Genomic DNA, 18,617 nt, shown 5'->3' on the forward strand with positions numbered 1-18,617 from the left:
CCTGTACATTTTATTGCCTAAAGGCTCACAGAGTCTTTACGGCCGAGCTGTATCCAATAACGTGCGTTTGGCAGGTTTGGAAAGTTTAAGCACGCAAAAGTTCAACAGCCTTATTTTTATTGCATAAGTATAGGCCTGTTTTAAGTTGCCCGCTTTTACGAATGAATTTGTATCCATGCATTTATGCTAGTGTTCAGATAACTTTTATTTTTCTTATGTTCTGGAAAGTTGTAGAAGCTATGATGATAACTGCTTATCATTTATGTTTGTTGATGCAACTAAAACATCTAACTCGGCTGGGGGTGTTTTTCAAATAGCTATGATCAAGGTTCTTGGACGGACGCGTAGAGCCATCTGTTGTAGCGTCGAGGAAACCATTTGAGATCCCGCGAGGTAAGCGCTTATTAATTATTATTATTTTACAGTTTTCAATAAATTATTAAATTATTCTTTTAAACGTCAAATTAATTTATTCAACCCCGTAATTTTACAGTAAAAAGATGATTTTATGCAAATCAGTTTTGCGCAAACAGTATTTCAACATCAATCGCTATATACGCATGGTCGAAGAGGGAAACAACATTAACTTCAACATAGTTTTCACAACTTGACGTTCGAACAGCCTACGTAAGACGATAAGTTCGCGTGTGGTATGTTTTTCAATAGCTTTGCTTTGCCCATTGTGTCAATGAGGAGAATCGGCTAGTTTTACCGAAGAAATAGGAGCGCAATGGAAAACAAGACAAAAAATAAATAAAAATCGCACTAAATAGGTATAACATTGGACGCAACGATCAAGTCCACTAGATCAAAGTTCATTGAACTGTCTACATTTTAAACTAAAACCAAGAAAATCTGATGCCGATTTTATTACAGAAAATTTTCATCGATATTCATTTCATTGTAGATCAATCCACATGGAATCCTTCATATTTACCGTGCGTCAGCCGATCTTCCCGCAGGTACACACATCACCTGCGATTGTCGGAGAACCGGAATATGCAGACATGCCACGCGCACGCGAATAAGTCAAGTCAAGAGATACGAAGATAACATGGCCGCTGACGCGTCAGCAAAGCACTGGGCCTGTTCTAGCTTGGCCTTATCAAAGTAGTGGGGACGGCCAGACTCTCTCACACACACACACGGGCAAATATAAGCGAACGAGGCTCAATCGCGTGCTATCTTGATATTCTTGCCGAGAGGGAAAACGATTTAACGAAGCCGAGAGCGAGCAGTGTGCTGCTACGAGTCGTGCCGGTTAGAGACGATATTATATTCGTTTGCTATTATTCGGAGCGAACGAAGAGAGCCGCACACGCCTGGAATTAATCGTGGTCTACAGCTTGGAAAATTCCGCAACGCACGAGTGAGTATATATGAACCGCCCATATTTCGAAGGGAATTTCGTCGGTCGGGATTAGATTTTTATGCGGATTCTATGAGAGCTCGAGTCGTGGATTTGATTTACGTTCGAATTTCTCGTGGATTTTGCTCGTGAACCAGTCTCTTTTGGAAACAACGTGTTATATTGGGATTATTCTGTAGCATGTCGCGGAGGCTGGCCGAAAAATTGATACATTTTTCTACTTTAATATTATTTTTTATTCTTGTGTTCTTAAAATTTGAATAGTTAAATTTCAATGCAAGAATAGTTTGATAAATTAGTCTATAGACAATATTTTAAATCAAAGAAATACACTTGCTTGTAATCAATGCTGTTTTACAATAATGTACTTTTATCTTCAGCCGCAATTATAAGACATTAGGCAATGGTATCTCGTCAATTAATTCACGTATTACGTGTCAATGCCACAACTGATACGATTAATTTTCATATAGTTCAATATTCGTACATGTGCCTTGTTCTGGAATAAGAAATATCGAAGATAAATCGATCTAGACGATAATATTACAGAAGGCACTGATGTACCCAATCAAATTATTATCTGTTACTTTTTCACCGGAACGCGTGTATAATTGGCGAAAATATCCAAAAATAAGATTATCTCGAGAGTCACTTATCTTTAAGTTGGATTAAGCGGTTATAGCTATATCTCCAAGTTGTTACAATTTCATCAAGTAATTTTTTCACGAACGGCGACTTTTCAGCTTCAGTTCGACAAAAATTGAGTTTCCAAGATATTACACTAAGCACTTTTCTTATCGCGTGCAGACGTTTGCGAAAGGCGGAAATACGCGAGGAAGATTATACGGTTGTATTGTTACAAAATAACGCGATATTAGCCAATTTTATCGTCTTCTTTGACGGCACGCAGTGGAAAGTTGAGCAAGAATTCGCGTGGGGTCTTCCAGACTCTCAGAGTTCAATGCATATCAGTAATGACAGATAATTGCCAACTGCGAGTTTTATCACTTTGAAGTATTATTTTAGATTGAAACGGCAATAAACGTCTCGTTCGGAGTGCAGCGATATTATGCATACGATCAAGATTGATTTAAAGATATGAGGCGATTGGAAAATAAAATTTTAACAGTATTTTTGGTTTGCGATTTTTATTCGTTCAATGCTATTTTAATTTTTTGCTTTCTCGTTATGTAACTTGTTGTTTTTTTTTTCATCTTATCTTAGCGATATACCCTAACTCGAATACACGTGCTCGCAACACTCAATCAAAATAGTGGAACGTAAACAACCCAATCGAATCATGTATTTTGTTGCCGTACAACTTAGTGTCGGGAGACGCTTCAGTAGTGTCACTCAACCCCCGGCCTCAATCGAACCTCCAAAAATTTCCGATAGAAGATAAAACCTCAGATTTTTACAATCTACATCAAATCGAATACACGTGCGCTTGACATCTAATTGAAATACGAAGACGCGCGCGCGTAAACAAGGCAATCGATTCAAGTATTCAAATTAAGTCACTATTACACGCCTTCTTCTATTTTCTCTTTTAGTTTTCTCAAACTCAATTCATTAATTTAAGTTGAATAAGATCAATTTAATTTACAAATAATGTTTTTATTTCAGAAACATGTCTGTCAATCTCAGAAGTGTGCTAGTCAGCGACCCAGTTGACGAGCGCTGCGCAGCTCTGTTAACAAGCCACGGAGTCCCAGTTACGACAAAGTACAAGTTGTCAAAGGAAGAATTGATCAACGAGCTTCAAGTGAGTATAGAATCTATTTTGCATTAAATTAATTTTATTTGAAGCTTTTGAATAAAAACATAACTCCCACGTGTTTCTGCTTAGGTTTAACCATCTTTATACTCAAAACTGATCTTTTCTTTAAAACTTGAAACTTAACTGTAAGTTTAGAATGCAAATTCACACGCGCAATCGAATTTTCAGAAACACGACGGCCTGATCGTGCGCTCGGAGACCAAAGTCACCGCCGACGTCATAGCGGCGTCGCCGAATCTGAAGCTCGTCGGACGTGCCGGCACCGGTGTGGACAACATCGATATACCAGCAGCCACCCGCAATGGAATATTGGTCTTGAAGTAAGTCTAATCTACGTTGCTATCTACGAGCACATTCGTATGCGCGTCAGACTCTCGCGCGTAAGACCCCCTGGGAGTGAATTATCTCGCGGCGCTCTGTCACGATAACGGAATATTTTTATTTCTCTGCTCCGATATGCTGTTAACATATCGCTTATTTTCTCGAAGCGTTGGCTTGCTCGTCTATGATTGTTGCAAAACAACATATGTTGTAATTAATGTAATCGTAAGCGGAAGATGATGATAATGACCGGTTTCTTATAACTTGCCTTCCTAACATTCAGGGTCGAATATTTTCCATTTGAACCCCTAGTATGTTTTGCCTTGAAAGTATGGTATAATGATTCAACAAAATTATTATTATTTCTTATTAACAAATTTCTTCTACTTTAACAGCACTCCTGGAGGCAACAGCGTCAGCGCTTGCGAGCTAACATGCGCCGTTATCTCCGCCCTGGCGCGCAACGTCGTGCAAGCCGGTCAGTCGATGAAGGAGGGCAGATGGGACCGCAAGCTCTACGCTGGTCGTGAGCTTTCGGGTAAAGCCCTCGGTGTCGTGGGCTTCGGCCGCATCGGTCGTGAGGTAGCCCACCGCATGAAAGCCTTCGGTATGGAGATCATCGCCTACGATCCGTTCTTCACCAAGGAACAAGCCGCTCAGATTGGCGTTACCAAGGGTGAGCTCGAGGACATCTGGAAGAACGCGGACTACATTACGGTGCACACGCCACTTATTCCCCAGACCAAGAGTAAGTTTGCGAATTTGTAAGCTGATGAGATGTCAAAAATGTATACTCATGCGATGACTTTTCTTTTAGACTTGATCAATGCTACTACGCTAGCAAAATGTAAGAAGGGAGTTTACATTGTAAATGTAGCTCGTGGTGGTATCGTCGACGAGGAGGCGCTGCTTCATTCGATCAATGCTGGTCATGTAGCTGGTGCAGCTCTGGATGTCTTCATTGAGGAGCCACCCAAGAACCCTGTCACACTCGAGCTTATCAAGCACCCCAAAGTTGTTGCCACACCCCATCTTGGTAAGATTTTGTTTTTATAAAGTGATATTTTTGCAAGAAGCTTGATGAGCAAGACAACAAAATTTATCGATCATATCTTCTACATTTCAGGTGCCAGCACGGCAGAGGCCCAAACGCGCGTGGCTATCGAGATCGCCGAGCAGTTCCTCGCGATTTCCGGCAAGTCCGACAAGTATTCCGTTACCGGAATTGTCAACGCGCCTGTGATGGCCGCAGCTGCCAACCCCGACAACGCTGCCTGGATCGAGCTGGCCAAGAGGTTGGGCAAAGTTGCCGGCAAGTTCGTTGCCAATCAGGGACAGGTCGTCGTTGAGAGCCGTACTACCGGACCAGACACTGCCTCCAAAAAGTTTGTCCACACGGCCCTGAACGTTGGTCTTCTGGCCAATCGCGTCAACAGTGGACTCAACCTCGTCAACGCGCCAAATCTTGCGAAGGAGCTTGGCATCACGGTCAACGAGGGTCACGAAAATGTTGGACAAAATGCCATCGTTGTGAAGGCTGGCGGTCACGTTGTTCAAGGTTTGCAGCTCAATGTTTTTTAGGATTGAACTTTAGTTTGATAACTGCGGGAGGTTCATTCTTAATTTGTCTCATCCCACAGTAAATATTGTCGGAAAGGTTATGATAAAATGTATCTCTAACGATATTGAACGCCATATGTATATAGGAATTTTATTCTCATCCTTATTGACAAATGATTCTTGGGTCAAAAAAAATATTCCTCTAGATTAACGATTTTTTATTTTTTACAGGTACGGTAGTCGGTAACGCCACTCTGTTGGTATCGATCGACGATTCTGTCTTCGTAGATGGTGTTCACCTCCAGGACAACATCTCGCTGTACAAAGCAAAGTCAGCGCAAGATCTCGCTCAGGTCGTCGCTGCCCACGTCGCTAAGGGCGTAGCTATTAATAACGTCAGTATCGCTGGAAACTGGATAATCGTTCAAACGAACAAACCGGTTTCCCTCGCGGTCGATGGCGTCGAGAGTTATTGAATAAGTACTCTACAAGTGATCTAGTATTTACGCACAAAAAATCTCGCTTTCTATATCGAATAGATAGCGTGACTTTTGAAAACTTTTTAATGTTTATAAACGACGTTGATTCTTGAGCGAGGTTGAATGACATTTCTTATAGACTTATGTCATTCTGAAGTTGCTATTTTTTTAGTTGATAGTTACGTTATTGTGTTTTTGTAACAAATCAGAGAAAAGCATCATCATTAACAGATGTATATACGTATCTTTTGTAATAATCATTTACATAAATAAAATACACAACCATTTTACCTATAATCAAGTATCATTCTGTTTCATTTCGTTTTGTAAGTGTCTATCCTTTTTTTTCCTTATTTGATCGGTTGAAAAACAAATATCTGGTCTAAATATTATAGATTTTCTGTATTATTATAAAAATATACATATATTTTTTAAGCTTACTAATGAAAATTCTAAAAATTTATTTTGCGTATCTAATTATCGGTTATAATAGTATATATTGTGTACCAAGAGCGTAAAGTGTGCTTTTTAGTTCAAGTGTAGAGTTTGCAGTACTCGTCTGCGGCTTTGTTAACAAGAGTTGTTTTTCTTTCAGTGGGACATATATCCAGTAACGTTATCTTGCGGTTACTATTGAAAACTCCACTGTAGCTTAGGTCGATCGTTAATCGTTTGCATCCTTTATTACCTACGCCATCTTCCACAAAATTCCGCCAGAGGACAGTAGTATGCAAGTTTCATAACTCACCGAAAGATTATTCAAGAGCAATTATTCAAATCGGCAAGTGAAGGCAAAATATAGTATATGACTTATTTTAGATAAATGTTTTTAAACCGAGTACATCGGTTGAGGCAAGTTGAAAATTAATAATAAGATAATGCAAAATATTCATAATAATTCCTCTGTGCATCGTAATAATTCGATTTATACCTACATCAGGAATTACAGCACATCGTTTAAAGGTCGCTTAACTTCAGGGTTGCCTAATACCTGCGAGCTATATAATCTACGCTGTCATCGGCAAACGACGATTTCTGCCAAATCAAGCCAACAAATCGCAGTGCTTAGCCGCATCAGAATGACATAAGGACCGTGACAATTACACGTCAAGCCCCGGCGCGGCGGAAGAGATGGGAAGTAGATAGACACACAGCAGTGGGCACGTACCGCTGATGAATTGATTATATCTCTGCTATTTCCACCCGCGCACGAATCGATAATCAATAAGGAAAAGCAAGAGCGCGCGGCGCCACGATATATTATATGCACAGTCTGCATAGGTATACCTCTGGACGTAGAATCGCGAAATAATAAAACTTCGGCCGCGGCATGACTTTCGAATGTGTCGCGTGCAGCATCATCAGCGTAATTAAAAGCTCCCCGCGCGACAGCCGTTGTTATCAATCCACGCACACGATTGTCCGATCGATATAATAATCCGAGTAAAACTCACGAGAGAGGTCAGAGACGCACCGGTGCGCGCGCGTTCCCTCGTCGGTTTCAATGGCCTCGCGGAACCAGCTCATTTATACAATAAGAGAATACAAATTGATCATGCACAGCTATACGTTGCGTAGCGCTTACACACATGTATATGCGCGCAGGAGAGATTGCGGTTGGCCGGGGTCAGCGTTTCCGCCAACTAGGTCCGAGCTACGAGGATGATCCGTCGCCGAGCGAGACGAGCGCGGCGGTGTGGTCCTGGAGGGAGCAGAGAGGGAGGGACGGGGGTACCGGCGAGAGAAGCTCTCGTCGGCTGTGGATGTATGACCGCAGACGCGAGAGCGGCTACAGCCTGTACGTGATAGCGTATTGATAAGCAGCCGCCGATAGCAGCCGATTGCCAGACGCCTGCGCGACTTCCCGTTCCAGCTTGCGCTGCATGAGTCGCCGGCTGCAACACCCCCTTCTGTGCGATATGGCTGTCTGGGAGGGTATAGCTGCGAATGTATCTAGAATATGCATATGTGCAGTCGCTTTGAATCATATATGCACGCGAGCGAAGACTTAATTGGCGGCCCGTGATGGGCTCGGTGTAGAGCCATGTCTGATTGCGCGATGGGACTGCTGTTTGCAGCGCTTGGATATATGGATCGACGCCGGGGCTCTCGTGGAATATCGTATTATATTACTCATTCCACAAAGTTGAAATAAAATTCGACGCTAATCACGTAGCTCTTCTCTTTGCGGTCTTACGGGCGCAATGAAAAACCGTTGGCGATTCGATAAGCAATAAAAGTTCACCGAAAAAGCAATTTTCAAAGAGGAAGGACAAGAAATTCACCGAACGCCTAGTCGATGTACATTATAGAATCGATAAGCTGCATGGAGAGCTGCTATGCGCATACGATAATATATATATATATATATATATATATATATATATATAGACGACTGCAGGCTGTACGCGGCATTGCAAAGCCCTATGTATACAACGAGAGAAACTCTATACAGCGCTGCGTATTTGTTCGGTCTTCGGTTCACTGGCCCCGACACATATACATATTACGTATACATATTATACATGTATACACGCGGCTGGCTCTGAGCCCCACGGAGAGACCGAGACGCCATGAGGAGAAAATAAATTATTATCAATTACCGGCGTAATAATTCGTCAAGTATGCAGCGTCCTCGTCGCGCACCGCTACGTAAAGGAACTGATACTTTGGATCGTCGTCGCTCCTCTCGATCTCCTACTCCCCGTTCTGCATATCTATACGAATCTACGTATGGCTAATGGGGGAAACTTTGGGAAATTTTGATAAAAGTTAATATTTCTCCTTAATACACCGAACTGAATATTAATTCTCATGCCCGCAATGTGAAAACTAGTTGCAGTTAATTCAAATTGCAACAGACACTGTTGCAAAATTCAAAAACTAAAAGCGGACATTGCGCTGGAATACATAAATTGCATACATGCAACTGGATCAAAACTGAAAACTACCATTGCTGAAATACAAAGTTGTCTCTATCTATGTCTTTTGTCATTTATCTATGTCTCTACCATATATATTTTGATCTTCATTTTTTGTAAATTCCTTATTTGATTATTGCTAGACTCGAAGAAAATGTGCCAGCGAGCAGAGAACGACAACCGCTCAAATTTAAGTCGTGGACGAGCATCGTTGTAGATCGTCTTTTTTTTATTGTTTTTATGATCTATTTCAGAAAGAGGACTGCTAATACTGGAGAATGTCGCTTCGATCTTTGTTTTTTGCTCCAGCGATGCTCCTTCTAATCTGCAATGAATAAGTTTGACGAATGTTGCTGTTGTTTACTTCATCGACACGATACTTAATAAAGAAGTACTATTTCCCCCGACTCCCCAACTCCATAGCAGAGAAAGGCGCAGAAAGCTAATACACACCATAGCATATAGCACCTTTTGTCTTACGCCAAACAATACGACGTAAAAAAACGCACAACGCCTCGCGTACAGAGGATATCCCGAGAAAAAGAAAAAGAAAAGAAAATTGCCAACGCCTCGCAGGAACGCGAGCAAAAAGTATCACAGCGCAGTCGGCCGGCAAAAAAGAGTCGCGCGCAAGTATTTAGGCAGCGGCGTTCAAAAAAAAAAAAAAAAATATTTGACACACTTGCTCGTGGATGCGAGCGCGGCAGCTACTAAGTACTCGCTCCAGGGACGTTGGAAAGGGAGAGAACACCGCGCGGGAACGTTACCTCGCGCAAACAGACTGGCCTCGGCCGGCTCTATACAGCTCTGCAGATAGCTATGTGTGCAGACACGCCGCGTATACTTTCACATTTTCATCTGCCTCTCGGTGATGTGCCTCGCCTCTTCGACGATTGCGCGAGAAAAATGACGGCTCTTTGCTCATGCGAATTTTGAGAATGTCGAGTGCCTTCCGTTTTACGTGCAGGAGATTTTGAATATAACACGGCCGAGCTGTACATTGCGTAAAAATGATTTTTTTTTTATTCGTTCACAATAGTATATTATTTACACTCACTTTCTCCTTATGCTATGTATATGTAGTGCACTTATAACTGCGCGCAACGTAAGTCTTTTAAATAAATAAACGATATAAACAAGTGTTAGCGTACTTTTTTTGGTATATTACAAAAAATGGTTGCATCGATGTTAATTTAAAGGTATATATAGCTCGAAGGGATCAGCACTGCTCCTCGTTGTAGAGGACGTACTTCTGCAAGTAACCGGGCCTCGGCTCCTTGTACTGGTCAGCGACGTGCTCGTAGACGCGGCTGTGGTGCTTGTAGTTGTCGTAGACATCCTCGTCGCAGTCGTTCAGCGGAGGCGGCGGGGATGGATGTGGGCCTAGAGGTGCCGGCTCTACCGGAGTCAGGACCTTGGTAATTGAATTACGATGGTATAGCGTTATTTTCGTCTTTGTTAAAAATTCACGCGGAGAACGATTACACTCACGTCAACTCTGTAGGGCAGATGATGCTTCTTCTCGTCTGAACAGGAATAAGGCAGGCGGTAAGCCCAGCACAATTGGCCGGTAACGAGAAGCATAACTCCGAGGCTCAGCAATAATCCCTTGATAGCAATCGACATTTTGAGGCTGATCGGGACGATTCGAGACAAACTGCTTCTAAACAAGCAAAGCCTCTTTTATACCCCTTTCGTCGAGCCACTTCCCTCTTCGATAACGCAGCGCGATCACTTGTCAAAAACGCGCATCGCAGTCACGATCTCGATTCGAGTTCACGCGCATTTCCTGTTGACACTTTTCCCCGCGCTCACTCTCACGTTCGGACAACATCGCGTACACGTGTTTTTTGCGCAGATGAGAAATTTTCCACGCGATCCTCCAGTTCATTCGCTCCTGTGCAGGCGTCGCGGCTCGCATTGACACCAGCTGGTGAGCCCTGAATTCATAGCACACAAGTGTCCTAAGCAAAGAGCTCGCCTGTGGCACACAGGATAATGGATGGTAATGCGCTTTTCCGTTCCATCCTCTCCCCCCCCCCCCAACCCAGCGCAGCCAGCCGCAGCCAGGTCGAGGTGGAATTACTCGGAGCCGAAATTATGGAAATTTGCACCAAGTTTTACCCGAAAATCCAAGCGTGGCCGTTTTTATGGAAACTTCTCTCCTCCGCTCATTACCGTGGAAGCGCCGCGGCGTAGGATGACAATAGAGTGAAAGTGCAACGCGGCTCAAGCATACGAACGAGCATCCATTCATCTCTCCGCTATGAGCTCGGGAGATAATGAAGGAGAGGCTGCGCCGAGGTTTCCCCGGCGAAACAAAGAAGATTCACGCTCGTTATTTTCCGAAAGGAAGGGAGAATCGATTTTTCAAAAATAAACAATCTTATAAATAACAGCACAAAGTCCGCTAGTCAAAGCTCCCAAAGGCTCTATTTCGGGACAAACCGCGCCCTTTGACGAGCCCTCCGATAAGAGAGAGAGAGAGAGAGAGAGAGAGGAGGTCGCTATTCGGGACTGTTAAAAGTGAGCGAGACAGGACCCTTTGAATGCGCGAGACGACGACGAGAGTGTAACGCGATCCGACGAGCCAAAGACGCGCGCAAGCGGGAGCTTTTCTTCGAGCTTGGCTGTGTGAAGATGGATGAGATAAGATTGGGTAATAAATTTTGTTAAGAGCGATCGTTAGAATTTCGGCTGAACTGGATGAGCTGAGCTCGATGTCGAGGGAAGAGTGATAAGGGATTGAAAATGATTTTCTTTCGAGAAGTCCATTGAACAACGCTTTACATAACGCGTCTCTATCAATATCTTCCAGATTACAACGCTGTGCGCGAATAACAAAACCGCGTGCGTTTCATTACGTATTCGAAAGTATCCAGTCGTCGCGCGTAACTCTGCAGCGTAAGCGTAAAGAAGGTAATAAAGAAGATCGAGTGGAACAATAAAAAAAAAATAAATAAATGAATCCAAGCCAGAACATCGCCCGGTGCAAATAACCCTCTTTTTCCTTCTGTGTCCTATCGGCGCTACACGTGTGCATTTGTCCGTTGCCGGCATAAAACGCTTCTGTTCAATCGAAGATTATGTATCGCCGCGCTCGAACATGGACAATATTTCAACTGCAGACTTTCGTCGTAAAAAGAAATGTATAAATGTATTATGGCTTACGCGCGCTATGGGTTTACGTAAAAACTTTATATACGCGTTTTGGTGATGTGGCCGAGGATATAAATAGAATTTGCGATAAAAAATGTATGTGTATGTACGCGTTCTGCGAGAAATTGGAAAAAGATGCTTGTTTTATGTGTTATGCGCTGATGGAAAAGCGCGAGTTTTGAAAAATTTAGCGCAAGCCCAACTATAAATTTTATATCATCGATCGGTCGAATTTACATAAGACAAGCGCTCGGTATGTAACGTACGTGCATTATGTCGTAAAACATCAAAGGCATAACTTGACTGCGCAACTAATAGCGTTTGCGTTTTAATCTTCAATTTTTCTCGCGACGATGTCTCTTTATTTTAATGGAAAAGTGTATTTCCATAACGAATCAATAAAATAAATATAATAAACAACAACACTCGAATCTCCCGCCCTGCGACCGCAGCGCCGTTGCCATAGCCGCGCGCAGCAGTGTGGGCAATATATCTATATATATACGTGTATATACATCAGCTCGCCCACACGCAAAAACCAAAGCCAGACTCGAGCGAGACAGCCGTATCCACAGCCAACGCAAGGAAGAGAGACGCCAAGCGAATAAGTATAGGTATAGCGTAGCCCCGATCTCGGCCGAGGCTTCAGCGAACGAGAGTCGACCTGACCCGAAGACTCCAACCGTTGGACTATCTCTCGGTCGACGCCAGCGCCACCGCACGTCCCCCGCGACGCTCAGTCGGCTCAGTGTGGCAGCAGCAGCATTCGCAAGTGGACGTGCGTGGCTCTGCGGACGACAGAGACGGAGCTGCGAAGAAACGAAGCTGCTCGTCGAAAGAGTAGCAGCTGCAGCAGAGGACACACGACGGGCAGACTAACGCGCAGCTATAGGAACGGAGTAAAACGGATCGTCGTGTCCGCGAGTGCGCGCGTGTTAGACCGAACGATGAGTCGCTCGCACACCGGGGACTGAAGGTGAAGACTGCTATAACCCAACAGCCGCGAGAGCTAGTGAGCGTCCGTCAGCACGTATAGCCCGACCTTCGCGAGCGAGGCGGCGTTGAAACTGAGTGCCGTGTGTATATATTGCGAGTACATGTTTACTAATAGAGGTACGTAGTGCGCGAAGACGACGACGACGACTCGTGATCGTCTTGTTCTTCGACAATGTGTGCAGCAGCAGCAGCAGCAGCAGCAGCAGCCGCAGGGACAGGCTCGTCGCCGAGGTTCGCCAGCCCAGCGAGCGACGTGTCCAGCAGCAGCTCGACTCCGGTTCTCTGGAGATAGAGAAGGCCTCTCTCGCTAGCTTCTGTGTGTGAGTGCCGTATGTGTGCGTGTGTCTAAGCGAGACAGAGAGTCGGAGCAGCAGCGAGAGCGAAAGAGAGCGAAAGAGAGAGAGAGAGAGAGAGAGAGAGAGAGACGAACAGGCGGCACAACAAGATGGCTGTGGCTGTCTGAGAGGAAGCAGCAGCAGCAGTCTGTTCGGGCGAGCGAAGGGAATCCGGTGCGTGGAGATTCACAAAAGGGAGTGAGCGCGAGAGACAGAGAACAGCGACAGCCCCTCATCACGCTGGAGGCTGCACGAGCTGAACGAGGCAGGAGTAGGCGCCGGAGGAACATGAGCGCCGAGCTACCGAGACGACGACAGCACCATCGTCGGACTCGCGCTACGTGAGGAAGAGAGAGAGAGAGAGATAGGAGACTGACAGCAGCAGTTGGGGACACCGCGGACAGAAAAGAGAGAGAACGACTGATCGACGGGCCCGAGGACTGAGAGAGAACCTGGCCGAGAGGAGCGAGAGGTAGGTGTTTTATATACCCCACACGCATACACGCAAGGGACACCGCCGCTGTTATACACACTGCCCGGAAGTCCCAGCGCGCGACGCTCTGCTCCCTTTTCCAGCCTGCAGTGCCTTTTACGAGCATCGCTGTATATACGGCCACTGCACAGTGTGTACATACATACACGACTCCAACTTTCTCCTCTGCCAGCGCACATACACACACCTAACCGGGCTTTCCTCTCCGACTTTTCTTCCATCTCTCTTACTCTCTTTTTAACAGCGCTGGCCGAGCCGTACACGTACACCAATACTCTTTGTACTGTTTTTCGCTTATCTGTTTGCACACGCCGTCGTCGTTCGGTCACGCGCACACATGTATATGCGAGTGGAAATTTTTTCGGCTCTCGCGCAATAATATAGCCTGCGTCGGAGCTGGTTTTTTTTTTATTGTTTCGCATGCGGGCGCTTCTTTCTACTTTAAGTCCTATGGTTATCGCGTGGAAAGCAATGGGCTTTGGGGAGGGACGCGTGTGTACCTTCGAGCGTGCATGGACTATACACGGCAGCGGCGTGATTAATCGAGGCCACCGAGAGATTATTTATCGGACCGGCGTTGTTGGTTAATTCCTTGCCAGAAGCAGTCGAGGTTGTACAGAGCGGGCGCAGGCATACGTCGTGTGTACGAAATTCCGTGCGCGGCTCTCCGCGAATTAGGCCAGCTAAAATAAATATCGCAACACGAGAGAGCAGCGGAGGCAGTCGGTATTATCGGGAATAAGCGTTAACGAATTACTTCGGAGTAGTCGGGATTATTTTTTTTTTTTTTTGAAAATTTGCGATTGTTGCGGAGGACGGAGTTGTTATCGTCGTTTAACTCGTGACGCGGGCTTTTATTGGAGCAAATAGCGTGTGCGTGCGTTCGAACGCGGTAAATAGATAACGAAATGCGCGACGGCTGGACTTTAAAGGAGAGCTGTACGAGTGATCGGGTATAATCGCGAAGCAATCGTCGATACTTAATGACAACGTCTGTCGGATTCGTATATAATAATATTAGAGAGTATAGCTCGTCCACAGCGCATCAACGTCAGCGGCGCGTAACGTTTCGTGCGAAAAACTCATTTCGCGCCGGCGACTCTATCTTACACTTGCAATCTCTCTGTAGCTCGTCGCCGTCCTTTTTCCCCGTAAATCTATTCTCGTCTCTAATCAACTTTTCAATCCTCGTATATCGCCGGCGACTATCTATCCTCCTTTTCGACCGATTCGCGTTTTGCAATTAAATACTTTTTCAGACATCGTCTCTCTACATATAGATATACATCGACGCGTTGGTTACAATGAACGGCGCAATAGCGCGACGCTCGTTCGAAATGAGCGAATCAGACACACGCGCAGAATATTGTCGTTCGGCGTTTGTAGAACGTGAAAAAGAGCGTAGAAAGTTGCGGTGACGTTGGGAGAGGCTTATACAGTTCGAGTTGGGAAAATCCCTCAACCTCGGAGACAGCCGCAGATGTATATGTATACACACTGTTACTGCTGTACCTGTGCTCCGCAAGTTCTGTGGCAGCGGTGTGTTTTATTTAACTTTTTCCTCGGGCAATAAACTTGATGTTTACAAAAACCTTCCCGGAAAACAGGAGGTTTCTCGGCCAGATGTTGCTCTCGGTATTATCGAAAAGTCGCGCACGTGGGAATAGGCGGCGCCTTCCGGGAAGTAAGCAGATAAAGGTAAATAAATCCGGGAACGCCGTAGTATATACATGCATACGCAAAATGTATATCGCGCTTGGCTTTTATCGATAGGGGAAATGCTACGTAAGCGCGGGGCGATAAAAAAATTCCACGGGAATCGGGCGAACAGCGTCAATCTTTATTTCGTCCTTTTCAGAGCGGCTCGGCAACAAAAGACGGATATCTCCTCGCGCGCGTGCGAGGCGGTGTTGTGTCGCTGTTGTTTTTTCACTGCGGACGCCTGTGTGTGGACCGGTTATTTATCACCACTACAGGCGGGGTTTATATTTATAACCAAATGCTCAGAACAGCGAGAGATAGATAGATTTTCTCGAGTATGAAAAAGTCGACAGTCTGCGTAGGGGGATTGTTTAAATAAATTCGAAGAGAAAAGGCTTAATGGGTATCGTAATATTTCTGAATTTATGGTTTGGACCGAATAATTAACGGCCGTTCTTGCTCCGAGTAAATTAGGCTGTTAAAATTGAAATGGCTTAAGTAGGCTGCCTGTCCAGCATGCTGTGAGCCAAGTGCGCGGGTCGAACGGTAATTTTCGCGCTCGATCCGTATGCAAAACATTAGTCGGGCAATTGAAGTCGTTTTACACACACTAGGATGAGTGCTACGTTTTTCACTCGCTGACTATTAGTCGTCGGGAGGAAAAAAACGAGCGTAAATTATCGTTGATCTTATTCGGCACGGCTAAAATTAGTCGGTTTATACAAGCGAATTATATTTTATATCTTATCAAGTAAGTTCTCAAATAAATAATCCTCTAAAGTAGCACTTGCAGTGTATGGTTACGATACACTCAAGTTGATTGGGTCTAGGAGAAATAGAAATATTATTCGCAACTCTCTTGATTAATATTAGAAAGTTGAAACTTTAACGATGGACATTTATTTTTTTACGTTGCTACTTTTTGTAATGACCAATTTCGTAGACTTAACGACTCGATTCACTGATGCGAAACGCCGTTGCAAAAATGATGTAAATACACTTCTTTGCTCAAATTGATTAGGCAACCCTTCGCAAGTCTCGCGATCTCGATATTACTTCGATCCTCAAAAAAAGTACTCGGCCCAAGTCAACGAGAAAAACTTTTCCAAATCGCGTGACGCGTTAACCCCAAGACTCAGTCCATCTTCGTCTCTCCATCAGACCGAGAGTTTGACGCAGAGAGCAGCAGCTATTAAAAAAAGCACACAGTACCGCCGCCGTCCGTAAACATCGGTGACGCTACGAGTCGCTCGCGTGTGTACTATCCACTCGGCGTTCATTCAATTTTAATTGGCTTTGCGCAAGCGACGCCTAAAATCCGTTGTGTAGAACACACAGTATCGTGATTTTTTTCCTTCCACGCCGATGCCTCGGGACAGAGAACGTCACTCGCGACCTTTTTCCGTGATAATTATTTCGTGGCCTTTATACTCACACATATCTTTGCCTTTCGCCGCACGTGTCCCTCGGGACGTCTAGATTTTTAAGTCGGCTATTATCGAGACAGTTCTTCCAAGATCAACGGAGGGAAAATATTAAACTTGCTAAAAGTTGCGAGAGCGACTCTCTCCAACTGAGACATAATCGAAGCAGCTCTTTACAATACGATCTTTTAAACTGTCACTAAAACCTTATTTTCCGTAGCTATGATTTCGCAACCAAGCGTATAATCAAAAGACACTTCAAATATATAAAGAGCAGCTTGTGTTCAGCGATCGAAAGTTAAACATCGAACAGCACTGTGTAGCTCCGTTGTGACGTCAACCCAACATCGCGCGCTCTGGTTGCATGATTTATCCGAGCTGCGGCGTTGCGTAATTTTTCAAATCGCGTGCGCGGGCTTTTGAAAAATTCACGCCCCGTGGATCAATCGCTATCACGAGAGTCTGGAATATCGTCCCTTCCTGCATACATAAGATGACAAACTCGCTCGATTCTATTTCCAGCTGGCGTAACTCAACTCTCGATATTCTCTCTCTCTCTCTCTCTCTCTCTCTCTCTCTCTCTCTCTCTCTCTCTCGAAAAGCCTATACTCAAACCTCGAGAGAGCCAGAGCTACGCGCGTATAATACGTCCGAAAGTGAGTCACGCAAGAGATCGCTGTATATACGCCTCTGACTCTCTCGCAATTAGTCCGCGAGTGCAACGCGCCGAATCAACAATTTTAATTATAAAAGCCGTTTTCGCAATATATTTCGGGAGAGCTTGTGTGCGCGCGCGGCCAGCGGCACGTATTTGTGACGAGGCGTCACCTGCCCTGTCTTCTGTTGCCGAGCGGCGAGACACGTTACGGAGAGAGCGAGGCGTATGGTTTTAGTTGGATGAAAAAAAAATTCTACCCGGAATAAAGTAAGGGTGTGACGAAACGTCGAGCGTCTAACGGTTTTTATGGGAAAGAACCGTGATCGCGATAGCATTGTCGCACGCGCTCGCCTGACGTCGAGTCGCGTTATCAACTATTTTTTTTATTATTGCGTTACACACTACGGCGTGTGTTTGTGGAAACTACTCGCGCGAGTTTCACTGCATATAAAAGGAAAAATTGAACGAATGAAAAATGATGTTGCGAAGCGTAAAAGGAAAAGCAATTTCCCGCGAAAATATACGCTGAGTTATAATTAATCAAGGCGCATTACAACGCTCGCCGTATCTTCGCAACGGCGGCGTGCGATTAGCTCGGGCTAGAAAGGCTCTGCGGCTGGAAATAAAAGGCAATTGTTGTTGTTGTTGGCGGCGGCGGCGGCGGCGGCGGCGGCGGCGTACCTGGTGCCGCCAGCTCCACTCTCCTCCTCCGACGCCTGGAAAATGTCCGACTCACCGTTTCTCCGCTGCTTTTTGCTCGCGGTCGACTGCTCTTCTTCTGCTTCTACAGTGTCTGCTGGGTCTTTTTTGCTCCTCGCTGTCGTTGGATTAGGAACAGGGCTTTTTACTTAGCGCGCGTTGCGAGCAATTTTGGTAATGTTTTCGAAAGTCTCGGGGGTACGTACAAACACTCGAGAAAGAGATGACACTGCTCATCTCTCGTAGTATCCAATTTTGTAGAAAGTCAATTCATATCGAGTTATAGCTGCATCTCTCGCGTCTATTATCCTATTAATCTTTTGTGTTTCGCGAAAGTGCCGCGCGCGCGCGGGAAAGCGTCCTGCAACAAACGGATCAAGCGTGACACAATGGAATCGAACCATAAATAATAGCGTATTCTTTTTAGAAAGAAAATGAAAAACAATGACGAGGAGGGCTTGCGTAATTTATTCGCAACTTCCTTTTTTGCAGCTCGCTCCGCGCAACTCTTCTGCGCAATAGAGAGACTGAACCAATTCTATCTGGCTATAGTGTATACGGCACGGCTGTCTTTATACTCGATTTACCAAACTTCGTGTGCAAAAGGTCGGCATCGGCCACTGAATATTTGAGGCCCTGGCGCTTTAATTTTCAGCGACGCCTTTGCCGGCCAGCCTTTTTTCTCCCTCTCGGCGCAGGCCTCCCTTGCGCGCTCGCAATCT

The 18,617-nt window shown here is 45.0% G+C and overlaps 3 protein-coding genes across 30 annotated transcripts in view; 2 read left to right on the plus strand and 1 right to left on the minus strand.

Annotated features, from left to right (window-relative positions):
- Positions 1 to 1,061: 1,061 nt before the first annotated feature.
- Positions 1,062 to 5,806, plus strand: LOC100116297 (hydroxypyruvate reductase). The gene is made up of 7 exons (XM_001600778.6): positions 1,062 to 1,369; positions 2,996 to 3,134; positions 3,318 to 3,469; positions 3,866 to 4,218; positions 4,288 to 4,506; positions 4,597 to 5,028; positions 5,262 to 5,806. Exons 2-7 carry the CDS (start codon positions 3,000 to 3,002, stop codon positions 5,504 to 5,506), a joined length of 1,536 nt encoding a protein of 511 aa, XP_001600828.1. The 5' UTR covers positions 1,062 to 1,369; positions 2,996 to 2,999; the 3' UTR covers positions 5,507 to 5,806.
- A 3,620-nt stretch (positions 5,807 to 9,426) lies between these two features.
- LOC116416785 lies at positions 9,427 to 10,408 on the minus strand. Its single transcript, XM_031926438.2, has 2 exons — positions 9,922 to 10,408; positions 9,427 to 9,844 (listed from the first exon to the last, which is right to left on the minus strand). Exons 1-2 carry the CDS (start codon positions 10,054 to 10,056, stop codon positions 9,650 to 9,652), a joined length of 330 nt encoding a protein of 109 aa, XP_031782298.1. The 5' UTR covers positions 10,057 to 10,408; the 3' UTR covers positions 9,427 to 9,649.
- Positions 10,409 to 11,860: 1,452 nt separating this feature from the next.
- The window catches only part of LOC100116338 (homeodomain-interacting protein kinase 2), a 45,273-nt gene continuing 38,516 nt past the window's right edge, over positions 11,861 to 18,617 (plus strand). For 19 of the 28 annotated variants that reach the window (XM_008216069.3, XM_032598698.1, XM_031926424.2 and 16 more), the window contains exon 1: positions 12,141 to 13,392. The gene's annotated coding sequence lies outside the window, so the exon portion shown is untranslated. Of the gene's footprint in view, positions 13,393 to 18,617 lie in introns of all 28 variants that reach the window. The other 9 variants (XM_008216071.3, XM_008216072.3, XM_031926427.2 and 6 more) reach the window with 2 other exon arrangements.

This window comes from Nasonia vitripennis, chromosome 3, assembly GCF_009193385.2.
Source record: "Nasonia vitripennis strain AsymCx chromosome 3, Nvit_psr_1.1, whole genome shotgun sequence".
NCBI classification, from domain to species: Eukaryota; Metazoa; Arthropoda; class Insecta; order Hymenoptera; family Pteromalidae; genus Nasonia; species Nasonia vitripennis.